Source organism: Coloeus monedula (genome assembly GCF_965178545.1).
Source record: "Coloeus monedula genome assembly, chromosome: 8".
NCBI lineage: Eukaryota > Metazoa > Chordata > Aves > Passeriformes > Corvidae > Coloeus > Coloeus monedula.
The window spans coordinates 19,412,752-19,427,728 of NC_138788.1; the positions used below are offsets into that span (position 1 = coordinate 19,412,752).

Sequence of the window (14,977 nt, forward strand, 5' to 3'; positions counted from 1 at the left end):
TATTAGCTGGGGCTTCTGCAAGAGAAAAATGAGATACAAACTCCAGTGCTCTTGATTCTGTGCCATCAGAGGACTGTTTTGGTCAAGGGACAAGAAGCTTCTTCCCTTGCTAACAGGACTGAGACCTCTTTGTCTTGAGTTGTTTCTCAACTTCTGCCGTGAGGTTTCTAGAGGGGCTAGAGAAGTTGTCAAGAAAGGGGGATATACCAAACAGGGGCAAGTCACTTGAGCCTTGCAGCCTCTTTAGCTACCCAGGAGGAGATGTTCAAGTCTATGGTAGCTGTGTGAGCAGCCACAGATGGCAACTAAAGCCTTGAGAAGAAGGGCCGTGGCATCAGAATACTTCCTTATGGCTCTAGACACACACAGGACCGGCAGTCTAACACCAGTATCAGGACAGTGTGGGAGTGACCTGTGGCCCCAGGCCAAGCTGTGCCACTCAGGTTCTGCACGTGCCACCAGCAAAAAGGAAGTTTCAGTGATGCATCTGCACAGAGATTGCCTCCTATTTCTCTGCATCCAGATTTGTCTGCTGTCATGTGCTTGCTCACAGTTTCTACTCTCTCAGACATATCTGAGTTTATATGTGCCCACACATGAGGAAAGGCTGCGAACAAATTTTTTTGCCAGCTTTCATTAGAGACTCATGGGCTTAAGCAGGAGGGAGTTTAGCATTCACAGTTCAGCAGATCTTGGTATTTAATTTGCAAATGCCCCTTCCAAATGCCAGGGCTGAATAAAACTTAAATTATTATTTCTCCAAAAGAAAACCAAGTGGAGGTAATGGGTAAGCTATGACCCTGTTGTTCTCAGATACAAAGGAAAAAAATCACAGTACGCATTTGGACATATTTGTCCTCCACCAGCATCCAACCCTAAGCCCCATCTGGGCACACAAGTTCGTGATTCACGTCTGGGTTTGCCTGTCTTTGAGTCACACCTGGACACATCTAAGTGTACCCAAAACTGCCAACACTCTGAATTTCAAACTTCTTTTGAGCTCTTATGTTCTCCACAGTCTTTCTGTCTCTGTCCTTGTTTGCCACAGAGGGGTATCTTGCATTAGCAGAAAAAGCAGAAGCTAATGGTGATGAGGGAAATAAATAAAAAGCTTGGTTTTGCTGTTTGGTCAGGCAGCTTACCGGTCACCACAGGGTACGTCTGGGGTCCTGACACATTTGTCCCCAGGTCTGGGTTAGCAGAGGTGGATAGACTTGATTTGACTTCATCGAGACCAGGGGTCAGAGCTGGGAGGGAGTACTCATTACCCTGGGGAAGAGAGGAGAAAGACAGCTCGCTATTGATGCGATGGGAGAAAGGGAAGGGTGTACAGATGGGGGGGAGGAAGAGTAGAGATGCAAACCCCTGCACAGATGGAAGAGGAGGAGGAGGAGGAAATGGAGAAGATGAAGTGACAAGAGGGTTGAGGAGGATGAGGGCAGGGCATCCTAGGATGAACTGTCCCACCCGCCTGCTTGGTGCTGTGAAGGGGAAGAGGGGTGAGGAATCTGGCCTGTTATCTGTGGTATGGCTGAACCTTCGTTCAGTGCTGTGGGGATGGCTGTCTGTGTCTGCCCAGGGGAAAAGAAAGGGGAAATCCACATCCCCTCCTCTTGGCTGAGTGGAGATGGGAGGTGTTTGCCCTGATGACAAGGACAGCTGGGGCATAGGACTACAATGACATGACTAGGACAGGCGGGCTGTAGGAAGCAGCCAGTGTTATCCCACTGTCTCCAGGGTCTCTGCCTGGGTCGCTTGCCTCCCCTCCACTGTTACCTCTGTCCTAGCTTTTTAGAAACAAAGCCTCATCCGCTGCCTCTGTCACTCTGTGCATTGGGGTATGAAATTGGGGAGGGGGGAGCCACATGGCTAACAGAAGGGTGGGAGGGGGAGAGCCATTGAATCTGAAAGGGTGTCCTGTCCGAAAGGCTCTGGTAATTGCCTTTTTATTGTGGCAGCCTCCAGACCAGACGCGGGAGCTGGAGAAACCAGGAAGGCTACAAAACAGCAGGAAAAGTTGCTCTGATTAATATTACGTTAAATTAAAACTGATTTTCTGCTCTTTCTCCTCCGTTTTTTTCCATGCACTTCCCCAACCCCCTCCCCACATCTTCCCCTCCTCCAGCAGGCTCCACGCATACTGCCCCCTCCCCGCCCCTGTCCCTGCTTGGCTAGGACTGCCTAGTCATTTCCAATTCCTTCTTGTATTGATCTTCCTGTAGAAATCAGTTTTGTAATTAGCTGCAAATTAGGCCTTCTACTGGGGGTGAGCCTGCCCCCTGATTTATCACCAGAGTAATTCGCTGTGATCGGAGAGAAATTAAAATGAACTCAATTAGGCTTTGGATTTGCTTTATGGGCCCTGCTCAGAGTTTCAGGGGGAAAAATGACTGTGCTGGTGCTTAATAGTCTAATGAAAGTAAATAAAGGTTATTCATTGTAATAAACCCAGGGACTCTGGGATGAAGGGAGTCCACAGCCAGCCTCTCCTTCTCTTCCTTTGTTGGTTTATGGCTTGGGGCGGTTTAAAAAGACTTTTGATTTTCATTTTATTAAGACAAACAGCTTTTGGGATAAAAGGCCGGGAGAGCGGGGGAGTAAAGAAAAGGTGGGCAGAGCTGCAGAAGTGTGGAAAACTATGTTGGAGATGGGAGTCAAGTCTCAGCCTTGGGCCATGAAGGAAAATGATCCATTAAAACCAAACCCTGTGGCTCGCTGGTCACCAGTGGGATCTCAGTGTGCAGGAGTTTCTGTGCAGTGCTGCATGCCAGTGAACATGCATGAGGGTGTAGGCATGTTCATGGCAAGAACAGGCTTGCATACAGACAGGTGTGCGTGCAGAGGGAAAAGATGTTACGGGGACAGAGGAGAGCACAGTGTGCATGTATACAGCCAGTTCACGAGAGGAGGTAAAGCCTGTGTATACACGAGTATCAGCACAGTGATATAGTTACAACCAGACAGAGCTGTAAAAGGTACGTGCACTAACAGGTCAGTGTCAGAACAAGGGGTGGAGAGGAGGAGAGGGATTTTGGTGAGGGAATCTCCCTGCCATCATCCTCTCAGTGCCTGTGGGTTCCCATTACCAGGCCAAGCCCTCACCTGCTCAGATTTGATGTGCTCTGATGTTTGAAAGACGTCAGGGTAAGAAGGACGCTCAAAAACTCGATCTAAAGCTTCCAGCTGCTGCTGGGTGAAAGTGTCGCCACGAAGGTGCTTCCGCAAACTGTCCACGCTGCTCTGGGAATCTCCATTGGGAACTGAGCCCTCGGATACATCTGCAGGGCACAGACAGAGAAAACAGGGAGTTAGCACCACCCTGGCTTGAATTGGTAATGGATGCAGGACAAGGACAGAGTGAGAAAGAATGAGGCTCTCTGCCTCCACCCAGGTAGCTGTGCCACTCCTGAGGGAAGAGGAGGCTGCAGGGATCCAAGAGGAGCCCCCTCCTCTCCGATGGAGTGGCCAGGCTGCTCCAGTGGGTTCTGTGGGACTCTCCTGCCCAGGATGAGTGAGGCTGTGGAGAATAGTGCTTAGCTCAGAGATGAGTTTCGGTTCCGCTGATTTTCGGTGTTAAAAATTGCCAAATCTCCACTGCTGAGCATAAAATGGGAGCAAAGCAAAGCGATTAGCATCGCTAGAAGACCACTGGAGAGGCAGTTCACAGAGAAACAAGAGTGCTGAGGATGGGCTGTACTGGAGACAACTGAGGAAGCCTGCAATGGGAAAGAGTCTCTCTTACAGCTTGGAGGGGAGCCAGTCTCTGTTGTAGCTCCCCAGTCCCATGAGCAGCTATCACTCTTGTAATTTCCTTCTCATCTGATCATGTCCTAGATGAGTCTTTCATCCCCCTTAGATAACAGGAAAATCTGGTTTCTGACTCCATGTTTGACCACAGACCAATCTCTCCCTGTGGGGCAGCTGTCCCATCCAAAAAATGTTGGTTTCTGTCCTATTCACCTATGTGTAGCTTGTGATTTATCATGACCTGTTATAAATTATCTGTTATAAAACTCCCTCCAAAATGAGATGAATCTTTGTCTCTGCCAGTCTCCCTTCTTATCCAAAATGAATTATTGTGTTACAAAACCTAGTCCTGTTCAGTGGGAATCTACCTTCCTGGTATTCCTTTGTTCTTACTAGGAATATAGCTGCCTTCTGGTAGAAGCTTCCCTATAAGTGCATCTCTGTCCCTACAACAGTCCTCTGACACAGTCCAATTTCACAGCAGTGTCTCCTGCCATGTTTCAGGGTGTCTCTGTTTCTGTTGTGCCATCCCACATCTCTTATAGCCCACTCATCCCCTCTGCTGTGAGTCTGTTATAAATGCCCTGCCCCATCCGAAGTGAATCTTTTCCTGTGATAAACCATCTGATCACCTATATGGGTTTGGTTTGGGTTTTTTTCCCCTGTTATCTCCCAATTCAGATGAGGTGCATTTTTCTCTGTTATAACCCCTTTTTATCTCCAGTGAGTCTCCTGCTATTAGCATCTGTCACATCCAAGGTGAGTCTGTCTGTTATAACCTCCTGTCCCAGCTGAAGTGAATCTTCCTCTGTCATAATCCCTCATCTCATCTGAGGCAAATCTGCTCATTATAATCTCCTCCAACTGTGCTGAGTATCTTTCTGCTGTCACATCTCAGCCTAACTTTGGTTAGGTTATATATAGGTGTTTTATATATATATATATATATAGGTTAGGCCTGGTTATAATTCCCTGCATCATCCATGCTGATATACCTCCATACTCTCCATCCCTACCTACTGGGCTTCATCAGACACAAGTCTGACTGCCCTATCACCCTGACTAACCTAAGATCAGGTTCTTCCTCTTGTGCTGCAATTATCTTCCTGGTTTTTCACTAATATGCGTCATACTTAAGCCTTTCTCAGTGGTCTCTAGTCTGTGAATCTCAGAAACCTGCTGTCTGTCAAGAAATTGCTCGAGGGTTCTGTATAGACCTTTTCCTTCCTCCATGCAATCACAAGGTGCTCATGGACACATGATGCTCCCAGGAGCCTGGAGTGACATTCACTGTGCAGCATCCAGAACAATGGCACTCTGCTGCTTCCTCTTCTAGCTCACGGATGGTGCCAAGATGGTATTTTCCTGGCACAGTTAATGCCCAACTGGTGCCTGAGAGTTACAACTGAGCCTGCTGCCTTCTGGCTATGAGATATATCCGTTTATAGGTGATTATACGATATGATATAATCAATAGTACATTATATACAGTAGCGTAGTACAGTACCACTCACAAGACCATAGAAAATATTACATATTGATTTGTCCCTGCCAGCAGCCTTCCCTCGAGCAGCCTCTTCTCTCTTTCTTTTCCACCCCAAGTCAGAGTAAGGCTGTTTACTGGCACTGATCCCTGGAGTTTTCTCCTCTCCCCAGGCTTATTTGCACAAGAGAAAGTTATCAATTTCCTGAAATCTGAAGTTCATTACAGATTTGACTAAGAAAACAAAGCAAAGATCAGGCTTGGTGGACTGCACACTGTGTGGGTCACTACAGTTTTCATGTTTTAGATGGACTGGGCTGTTTCTTCAGGGGGTGGCTTTCTGGAGGACTAAGAGAATTCTGGTCTTCCCTGCAGAAAGCTGGCACAGAACTCCTGGGTCCAGACTCAGAAAAAAATGTTTCTGTATCAGCCTCAACCTGTCTGCAGCCCGTGAAGCTGTTTGCCTTTGAGGATTTTTCCACATGTGTCAGTCAGTGTGCATGATTGTACACACCATGATGCTAATACACATGGGTATTATTGCAGTAGATAATTATTCTGGTATTCTTTAGATTCTGCATCACAGTACATGCCTGACCAGGCATTTGTCTCTGGTTGCTGGTTTTGACTATATCTGATTTTCAAGGATGGCAGCCCTATACTCTGCATGGTGTTTGGTGTGAGTGGACAGGTGTACAGTAAAACTTTCACTGATTGTCATTAAATCAGATTTTACCCTTAGTGAGTTGCCCTGGGTGGTTACACAGATTTGTGCACACATGCACATGTATTTGCAATTCTGTCTGCCTTCAGAGCCCTGAGCACATGTGTCTTCCATGTGTGCACAGGCCATGCCTTTGTGTGAAGAAGCTGAAATCACAGCTTTCTTGAGTCGCTGTAAGAGTCTCTTTTCCTTCATTTATTCAGGGGCCCTTCAGATCTTGACAAATCTGTCACTCTAAATTTGCGAGAGATTATGGTGCTCTCTGCCTAGCACGGAGAGAGGTGATATATGATATCTGCTGCCCCTATTGATTGCCTGATCTGGTGGCAGAGGGCTGGCGAAATGAACTTGAAATGAACATCATGCCTCAACTCATTGTGCGTATAATACACTACTTAATCCCACATTTTTGAGCCGCTATGGAATTCAATTGATCAATCATGTCCCTCTGATAGTACTGTTTTAGGGGTTATTGCTGCTCTGCTCACTGACCTTTCTATTTATTTATTTATTTGTGTCAGTGTGTGTGTGTGTGCATGAGCACACATAAGCGTGTATGTATATTTGGGAAACTCAGGACCAGCTGATGAGTGAGGATCTGTATAGTCTATGGGAAATGAAAGATAAGGATGAAAGAAAGATAAGGGTAAAGAATGGGGTTGAAGAAGAAATAAGAATGATCAAAGCGAGCAAATGAATAGAGAGGGGTGGAAAAGTTGTAAGGAGAAAGACAGTGCTTTAGTTTAGGTGGAAATTCCTGAGGGGAAGAGGGAGGAAGGAAGGGGTGGGCCACTCTGCCCTGACCTAGGCTTTAAAATTTACAAAAGCAAAGAAACTTTTGACAGAGGCCTGTAGGGTACCTTGAGGTGGATCTTGTCTAAACAGCTTGCAGTAGTATTGGGCTTAATAATGATAGGACGCATGAATCCCAAATTTCACAGAGCAATTATATGAATTGTACATATATATTTTACTTATGAGGCAGAGAAGGTTTCACAGAGATGTTCGTGAATGACAGATTTGTATGTCTTGTGTTGCTAACATTGAGGCATTCATAGTCACAGATCATTTTATTTTCTTCAAAACCAAATGATTGTAAATCCCCTGTGTTTGTTTTCTGGTGTCAAAACCTATAGAGGATGTGTTTTCATTTTTTTCCTGAAACTGCAAGGGCCAGACACTTATATCTGGTTTTAGATCAAAGTTGCAATTCTCATCTGAATGTATGACTGTGAGCTGGACCATGCGGAGAAGCTTCAAATAGTGTAATACACAAAGTATGAGAGCTGACAGCCACATGGATATAGCAAAGGTGGCAGAAAAGACCACAGAGGACTTTGGGGAAGAGACACGGTCCATCAAAGGGCTGTGGGTGCTAGTGAAGAAGGGGCTTATGGGGAAAATTTGAATTGGGAAAGACTAGCAGATCCCACGAGGAATGGCACTGTGGTGGGCAACAGTCACTTCAATTGATGAACAACAGTGCTAGGAGTAAAAGCTTAAGGGACAGGGATTTGCCAAGAAAGCAGATATTGGAAGGGGTGCTATTCAAAGGGGTAAAGTGAAGCTTCAACTGCAGGATGAGTCTGGGGCTGCCACCTAGGTAACTGCAGTAACTGTACCAATAGGAAGCACCACCACCTTTCCCAGTTCCCTTTTAGTGGCAAGAGAAACCTCTTTTAAATCATGAGAATCTTAACAAACAGCTTGAGAGGTGAACCATGGCCTCAGTCACTGTGTCCCTCACAAAAGAGCACAATTGCTGTCAGTGTGATCAGGCCTTGCACATGTGACAGGAAATCTCTCTTCTCCTGAGGGGCAGCTGAGGGAGTACACACAGCAAATGTTCAGTGTAAACCCTCAACACAAGATATAGAAATGCTCCATGGGTGTCACAGAAGTATCCTGACAGATAACAAAGAAATACTGTGCCAAAGAACATCAGAACAACCTTAACTGCATCTGACACAGGGAATATGTCCATTAAATAATTCCAAAACAAAGAGACATTCCCAGGTCTGGAAGCCACAAAGACACCATAATGGACAAGTAGCACAGAGCAGCATAATACAGTTACTTCCCTGGCTACAAGTGACAGACAGAACTCTTGCTCAGGGTGGGACAGGACCATCTCAACAAATGACTCAGAAGTATTGCTGACATAGGGAGACCTTTGTGGCACAGAAACATGGAGGAAGGTCATGAGAAGCTGTGCAGCTGCCACACAAATATGGAGATACTGCTCTCTTTTGGGGAAGGGGCTGTTACCATCCCCATGACATGTCTGCCTGCAGCGTTGTGGGGCCCTGATCTCAGCTGGGGCCTAGCGGCTCTACCAATAAAAATCACAGTCATAATAAAAACGAGTGTGACTGGCATGAGAACTGCCAGCCAGGTGACACAGCAGAACCCATCTAATTATCAAAGGCTCTGAGAAAAGCACAACTCTCTGATGCAGTGGTGCTGAGCCGGCTGCTGCAATGCTGTCCCTCTGCACCAGCAAGGCAGCCCTGTCCTCTCTTGCAGCCTGCTGCACCATCCCTGCTGGGGTGCTTAACTCAGAGCATGCCTCTCCCACTCTCCGAGCATTTGTGGCTACATGTGCTTCCCCTTCCCAAGTCACACTTTTGTGTTAAGACTGCTCTTTCTCTTTTTCCGATTTCCCTTCTCTTTTTTCCCCCTCTGATGTGTTCCTGTGTCCCCATGCAGCCTGGGCCTGTCAGACAGCTTTCCTGGCCATCCCGGGGGGCCTTTCCCCACACTGCCAGTTGTTGCAGTTTCAAACTCAATTGTTCTCCTCGGTACTGAGGCAAATGGAGTCATTAATTACCTTCTATCGGCTGGGCCGAGTTCAGAACGCGATCGATAGCCAGTGCTTGTCATTCACAGCAGCCAGCCCTGTGCAGACCCTTGTGTTGCATTCAGTGTGGGTCTGCAAAGGACCCCAGCACTATCAGACCTGTGCTTCAAACCCTGGTCTCAAGCTCCCACTGGGAATAACAGCCCTCCTGCATCTGTGTCTGAACTGACCCCCAGCCAAGAGAAAGATCAAGGACAAAGACCTTCTCCTGAGGTAGTGGATCACACATTTTCAGATGGCCAGAAGTGTCTGGTACTCAGGTCCTGGTCGACACAAGCTGATCCAGTCTAGCTGTCACAATGTTTCTAGAGACACTGCATCCTCAATAATTAGTAAACTAATACCGTACTCCCCCCAGTAAGGACAAGTGCAAGGAGTGGCAGCTCTAACCCGGTGATCTTTTCACCTGTGTAACTTTCTTGCCCTACTCAGTAGGATTTGGAAAAGGAAGGCTGTAAATTTTGGGTTACGCTTCCTTCCATGAGAATTTTTGCGGTCTTTTAGGCAGTGTGAAAGAAGATGTCATCTCTAGATGGGTCAGTTCTGAGTTGCAGCATGTAGTAGTGTTGCAAGAATTTTGAGTGCTTTGATTGTGATAACTGAACTGGTGTGGAGAAAGATGAACCTCAAATTCAGGTGGGGAGGATCCTAAGTGAGTGCAGACTAGAGATGACGGAGCACGGAAGGGGCTGGCAAGGTTCAGGAATGCATAGAGAAGGAATGTTATCAGGGATCTATGCTGCGATGGTGAAAGAAGATACAGTACAAGTTCAGGTTATGTACAGTATCCTGCAGAAATAGGGATAGTAGGAGATAAATACTGGAAGATTATCACCTCAAGGAAGTGCATCAGCCTTCATGAACTCCACAGTTGTTCAGATTCCTGTGCCCATTTGCCTCAAGGGAATCCACAAGCCTGAATTTCAGTATACTAATTGATAGTACTGTGCTGGTCCATGTGTCTCTGTAATTTAAGTGTGTCAGCAACACATAGACAGTGTGTATTCCTTACTTAGAGCAGAAAGGCTCAGAAACAAAGGGATTTTACATTTTGAAATGAGAGTATAGCTCACATGAGGAATTGGTGAGTAAGGAAGGCTGCTCATGCAGGGAAGTGAGTGTGCCAGACTGAGGAAGAGTGAGATGTGTGCTGGTGCCTGACAGCAGTGCTTTTAAGACAGGAGTTTTGTATGACTGAGTACCCTAGATGGAGCAGGGATAGGCAGTGCAGCTCCAATACAGGGCTTACATGAGCAAAAATGGTAGTGCTCAATGAGAATGTAAATGTAATGAATTGTGTGTGCAAATGTAGTAATTGTGCAAATTGTGTGTGTAATGAAGTATGTGCTCAGATCTGTCTTGGATTATCATGGGAGCATGCAAAATGCATTTAAGGAAGTGAGTGTGTATATGCATATGAAAATCATATGTATTTACTACTGTATCTAAGTGTATGATTGCAAATTTGGACAAGAGCATCTGGGAAACTAAGTCTGTGTTGGATAGTAATAATAAGCACATCCAGCCTTACTGACAATGGCTGCAAAAGTCTTTCCAGGTGTTAGGATGCAAGCAGCTGTCTCAGGTGTGTATACAACGTGCACTACAGCACGTGTGGGTGTGCAGGTGAGGGGTGTTAGCCTAGGTAGTAGTTTCCTAGGTCCAGTATCTCTTACTAGTGCTATTAGGTTTAACTGTTAGACAAATAGAAATGCAGCTGGCTCCAGGATCCAGTACACTGGCTTTGTTTATGTTGACAGAGTAGTAATCGGCACTCTCACACAGTGAGCCAGATCCTCTGGTCAGTGTAAATCTGTAAGCCTCTTGCATTCAGTGGTTATACTGATTTACACATCCTAAAAGTAATCAGATGGGTTATCCTGATTTATGCTGTTGTGGTGTCCACAACATTTCCTTTAGTGCAGTGCCCTCGGGGACAGCTGCTGCTGCTGCTGCTGCTGCTGCTGCAGGGAAGCAGGGCTTCAGAAGCTATGCTTTCCCTCTGCCAGAGCAGACAATGTTCTTAGCATCATTGGCATGACTTAGCTCTCTTCTCTCATCTTCCTAAGCATGTTTCTTAGGGAGCTACTCCTTGGCAGGATCCCCCTTGGTGAGCATATAAAAAAGGGTGGCTTTTGTTAGCTCCAAAGGACAGAAGCAACACAAAAAATTACATCGCATGCAGCCCTAACTATGCTTGTTTAGAGAAACTGCTTGCATTTATGAAGTCTTTGGTGCGGAAAGCAGGGTTGCAAATGACTGCATCAGAGCGACAGTAAAGGCCATTAATTTCCTGTTATGTTTTCCTGTGTTGGGGGCTTTATTAATTTAATTTTACACTGTCGAACAACAGCGAGCGCTGACACCGCCACACTTGGAGGGTTTGTTTTTTTTTTTTTTTCTCAAGCAGTGCTTTGCCTGACATGCAAATCAACACTGCTATCAGGACTGCTAGAGACAAGGCAGGGAGCACAGAGCTGGACTGTCACCATCCAGTTCCATCTCCCAGCTTCTGGGAATCCCTGAGATTCCAGCGGAGAGCACTGAGAGGACACCGGCACAAAGACTCAGCAGATCAGGGTCAGATCAGACCTCTAATGAACAGTCTAGAAAATATGAATTCCTCTTTAGCCTGCTGAGTTCCATTGGCTTGGTCCCCCATGCATACGCCTCTTAATACTGCCTTTGCTTCTGTTTCTCTTGCTCTATACTTTCCCTTCCTTTCATTCCACGTATTTTCCCCTCATACACACTTTTACCTTAACCTCACTAGTCAAAGGAGTCTGTACCTGCCCCTGAGCCAGCTACTCGTGAATCATGTTATTGGAAGCTCCTCTGAGTCAGCACTAAACCAGTATTCAAGCAGAGTGTTTTTAGAGCTGCCATTTTTGACATGCTATAAAACAAAGGCTCCAATCACTCACAGTCATTAAAATTCCCATGGCATTTTTTGCAAGAGTGCAGACATTAACCTGGCTGTCCTGAACAAAATCCAGCCTGAGTGATTACCCACAGCATATCTTAATTCTCCTGTGGTTTCATTTGGACATGGCACAGCAAAATTTCACAGTTGATGCTCTGTATTGTTCAACATCTGCCATGGTCCACCTGAGAGTCAGCCACATTTCAGTAGAAAATGAGATCTTAAGAATGGGAAGGTTAATATACAACATATGATACAGGATGGATAACTGTGAAATGCCATGCAATAAAACAGCTACGGACTTGCAATAGGCAGCAATCTGCTTGAAATGTCACCATGCAAACCTCTTTTTTTTTTTTTTTTTGAATGCTCATTCCTATAATAATTGTAGATTATTAGAAGAATAATTTGTCGTCTTTCTGCATGAGGTCATGTAAAGGCCGTTACTGGTATATGAAGGAACCTATACTGATGTGACCTCTATAAAATGTATATTGGAGATATGCTCCAAATTGCAAAAGGTAGTCTCCAAACAAGAGAGGACCCAGTCATGGGCAGCAATCAATTTCACAAACAAGTGAGGTCTGTGCAGAGAAGAGCCATAAGTAGCCTTGAGGATTAGCTAGTGGACTATTGTTTTTCATTTGCTGGGATTTAGTAAAGTTGTCCCAAACTCTAGAACAGTTCTGATCTTCTTGGAAAGTCAACCCTTCTATTCAAGGCCTACCTCTTCTCAGACTAGATGCCAAAAGCCAAAGCAAAAGAACAACAGGTCCTTTGGGAAACCAGGCATGGAATTATTCCTGTCCTTTATAACAGCCTTTTCTAGAGCATTTAAGAGAGCAGTAGAAGGCACTCAAGAATTGATGGACATTTCATACACAATAACCACCTCATTAAGGTTTAATCAGATATCTACAAATCTGTTCCAATGCAGACCACCTAGCTTAAAAACAGAATAGCTCCTCTGAGCTCCCAAAAAAAAGCAGGGCCAATGAGAGAAAAAGTCCTGACCTGATGCACATCCAAATGGAAACCATGATACTCATGACCTAGCTCCTGTTCGGGCACTGTACTCCTGTGTGTTTTCCTGTAGCTGTTGAACTCTGTGGGAAGAGGACTTTGTACCTTGAACCTGTTGGGAAGTAAGCAGTAGGATGCTTGGATGAATGAAGCAAAAGTGAAAGGAAAATGTGGATCTAGGTATTATTTTTAGGCCCCTTAACGAAACTCTGACATTTTAAAGGGCCTTAAGATGGGCATGAATTGCATTTGACACCTATTTAAAGCATCCTTTATTTTATATGATTGACACTTGGAAAAATCACCTTCAAAGAGTTATGGATGGAGACAGACAGAAGACAGACATGCCTGGTGTGTGTAAATAGATAGATACAAATATGTATCTGTAACTGCTTCTTTCCAGCCATCTACTATTAACAGAGTTGTCCTCCATATGCAACATCCGAGAGCTTGCATAGTCTCTGCAGGCCAGCACAAAATGCTGTGTTTTTCAGGTCTTGCTTGGCAGCTATAGAGATAGTTGGAGTAAATCCGGTGCCTCCTGAAAGCATCCTAAAGTGTTCACAAACTGCATTTTTTTTTAATGCAAGGTCTGGTGACAAAATTAAACACACTGTTTTTTCTTTCTTTCTCCCTTCCAATCAAATTGCCTCCTTGCCCCTCATCTATCCAACCAAGATTCTCACGGGATAATAGCTTGGTGAGATCTTGTTGTTCCCCCTGGGATCCAGTGAAACAAAGCTAGAGGATCTGATACTACACTTAGGGAAGTAAAGTGCTTCTGCTTTCCTTCCAAACAGCAGCAGCAGCAGCTCCCATTTTGGGAGGAGGGGTTTCTCTGGCCCTGACTGAGAACAAGGTGCTTAGTGTTTTCCTTTAGCACAAGAAGACACTCTTCTATAGGAATGATTTACATCTATGAACAGCAAGCAATGCTTAACATTACATTGATGTAGACTTGGGAGTGCAGAGATAGACAAATTAGGAGCTAATTGGTGCACTGGGGATTAACTGTTGGGTCCCCTTGGCTGCTGGATATGATCACGGAGAGAAAGAGAGGAAGAAAGGGAGAGAGCAGGAGCCATCCTCCAGCCAACGCCTTTCTAAAGGTTGGGATTCCTGAGGCCGCTGCTGTCTAGTGCTGTCAAGGTCAGCAGGTTCAGGTTCACTGAACGGTCAGGATGGTTTGAATTACTGGCACTGCCTGCCGATTCCTCCGCTGATCGTGATCCGTCTTCCAGCACCAGCTGCGGGATGATGCTCCCCAGCCATGTGCTGTGCACGGTGTGGGGCACAGGGAATGTCAGAGAGGCAGATGCTCTTGTTAAGAGGATAAGGTTTTAGGAAGATCTAAGGAGCCAAGCCAATGCTGAAGAAAGGCACATACTCCAACCACTGAGCATGTGGAGACCAGGTTTCTAGAAACAGCCACTGTGATCCATTTTTCTTCTACCTGGATAACTGCCCTCTGCAAGCTTAGTCCTTTCATGAATGTTAGGAGAATGGATTGAACATGGCATATCAAACCCTTCTGGGGTGAAAAATATGTTAGTGAAGATTTCTGTCCAGTTTTGTATAGGTGGAATGCTTAGTGAGCAAAGACCTGCACATTAGTATGTGCAAGTCTTTATGTAAACAGCACCGCTTGGACATTTTCTCCCCAAACACATGCAGCTGTGTGAGCAGGCCAAAAAGCAGGGGTATCCAGTGTGTTCCTACAAGGCTGTCTGCAGAGAGCACCAGAAGGTGCTCAGAAAGCTGACTGCCAGTGTGCTCCGCAGCAGGCGGGCTTGGAGCCACTGAAGGGACCTCCCAGAGCAGGTGGGGAGAAGCTGTGTCTGCAGGGGTGTGAGTTTGCATAGTCAGGCTGCCAGTGTCACAGATGTGTGCCTGGGGTGGCACCAGCATGTGGCTGAGTGCCTACGTGTGTATGTGTGTGGTATGTGTCTATACTGTACATGTGCTGTCCAAGGAGCCACAGCAGCAGTGATAGCAGAAGTAAGCGTGTGAGAAAGACTGTGGCAGGAAAGAGCAACAAGAGGGAATCAGAAGACAACAGGCCTGTGTGGAAGTAATGTCCAGTGTTTGTCTTAGACAAAAATATCTCTACAGGCATCCTTTACTTGCGTTCAATGGAGTTGCACTGCAGAGAAATCTGGCCCTCTCAGTCTCTAAGCTGAAGTGCTTATTCTTGCATCTTATTCTGAGCTCTGTTGT

The 14,977-nt window shown here is 45.8% G+C and overlaps 1 protein-coding gene across 4 annotated transcripts in view; it reads right to left on the bottom strand.

The window, feature by feature from the left end:
* The window catches only part of PAX2 (paired box 2), a gene marked incomplete at both ends in the record, with an annotated part of 84,416 nt that overhangs the window by 23,221 nt on the left and 46,218 nt on the right, over nt 1-14,977 (bottom strand). For all 4 annotated transcript variants that reach the window (XM_082286087.1, XM_082286086.1, XM_082286089.1 and 1 more), the window contains 2 exons: nt 1,143-1,269; nt 3,103-3,278. In XM_082286087.1, coding sequence (XP_082142213.1) covers nt 1,143-1,269; nt 3,103-3,278 — 303 coding nt within the window. The remainder of the gene's footprint in view (nt 1-1,142; nt 1,270-3,102; nt 3,279-14,977) is intronic.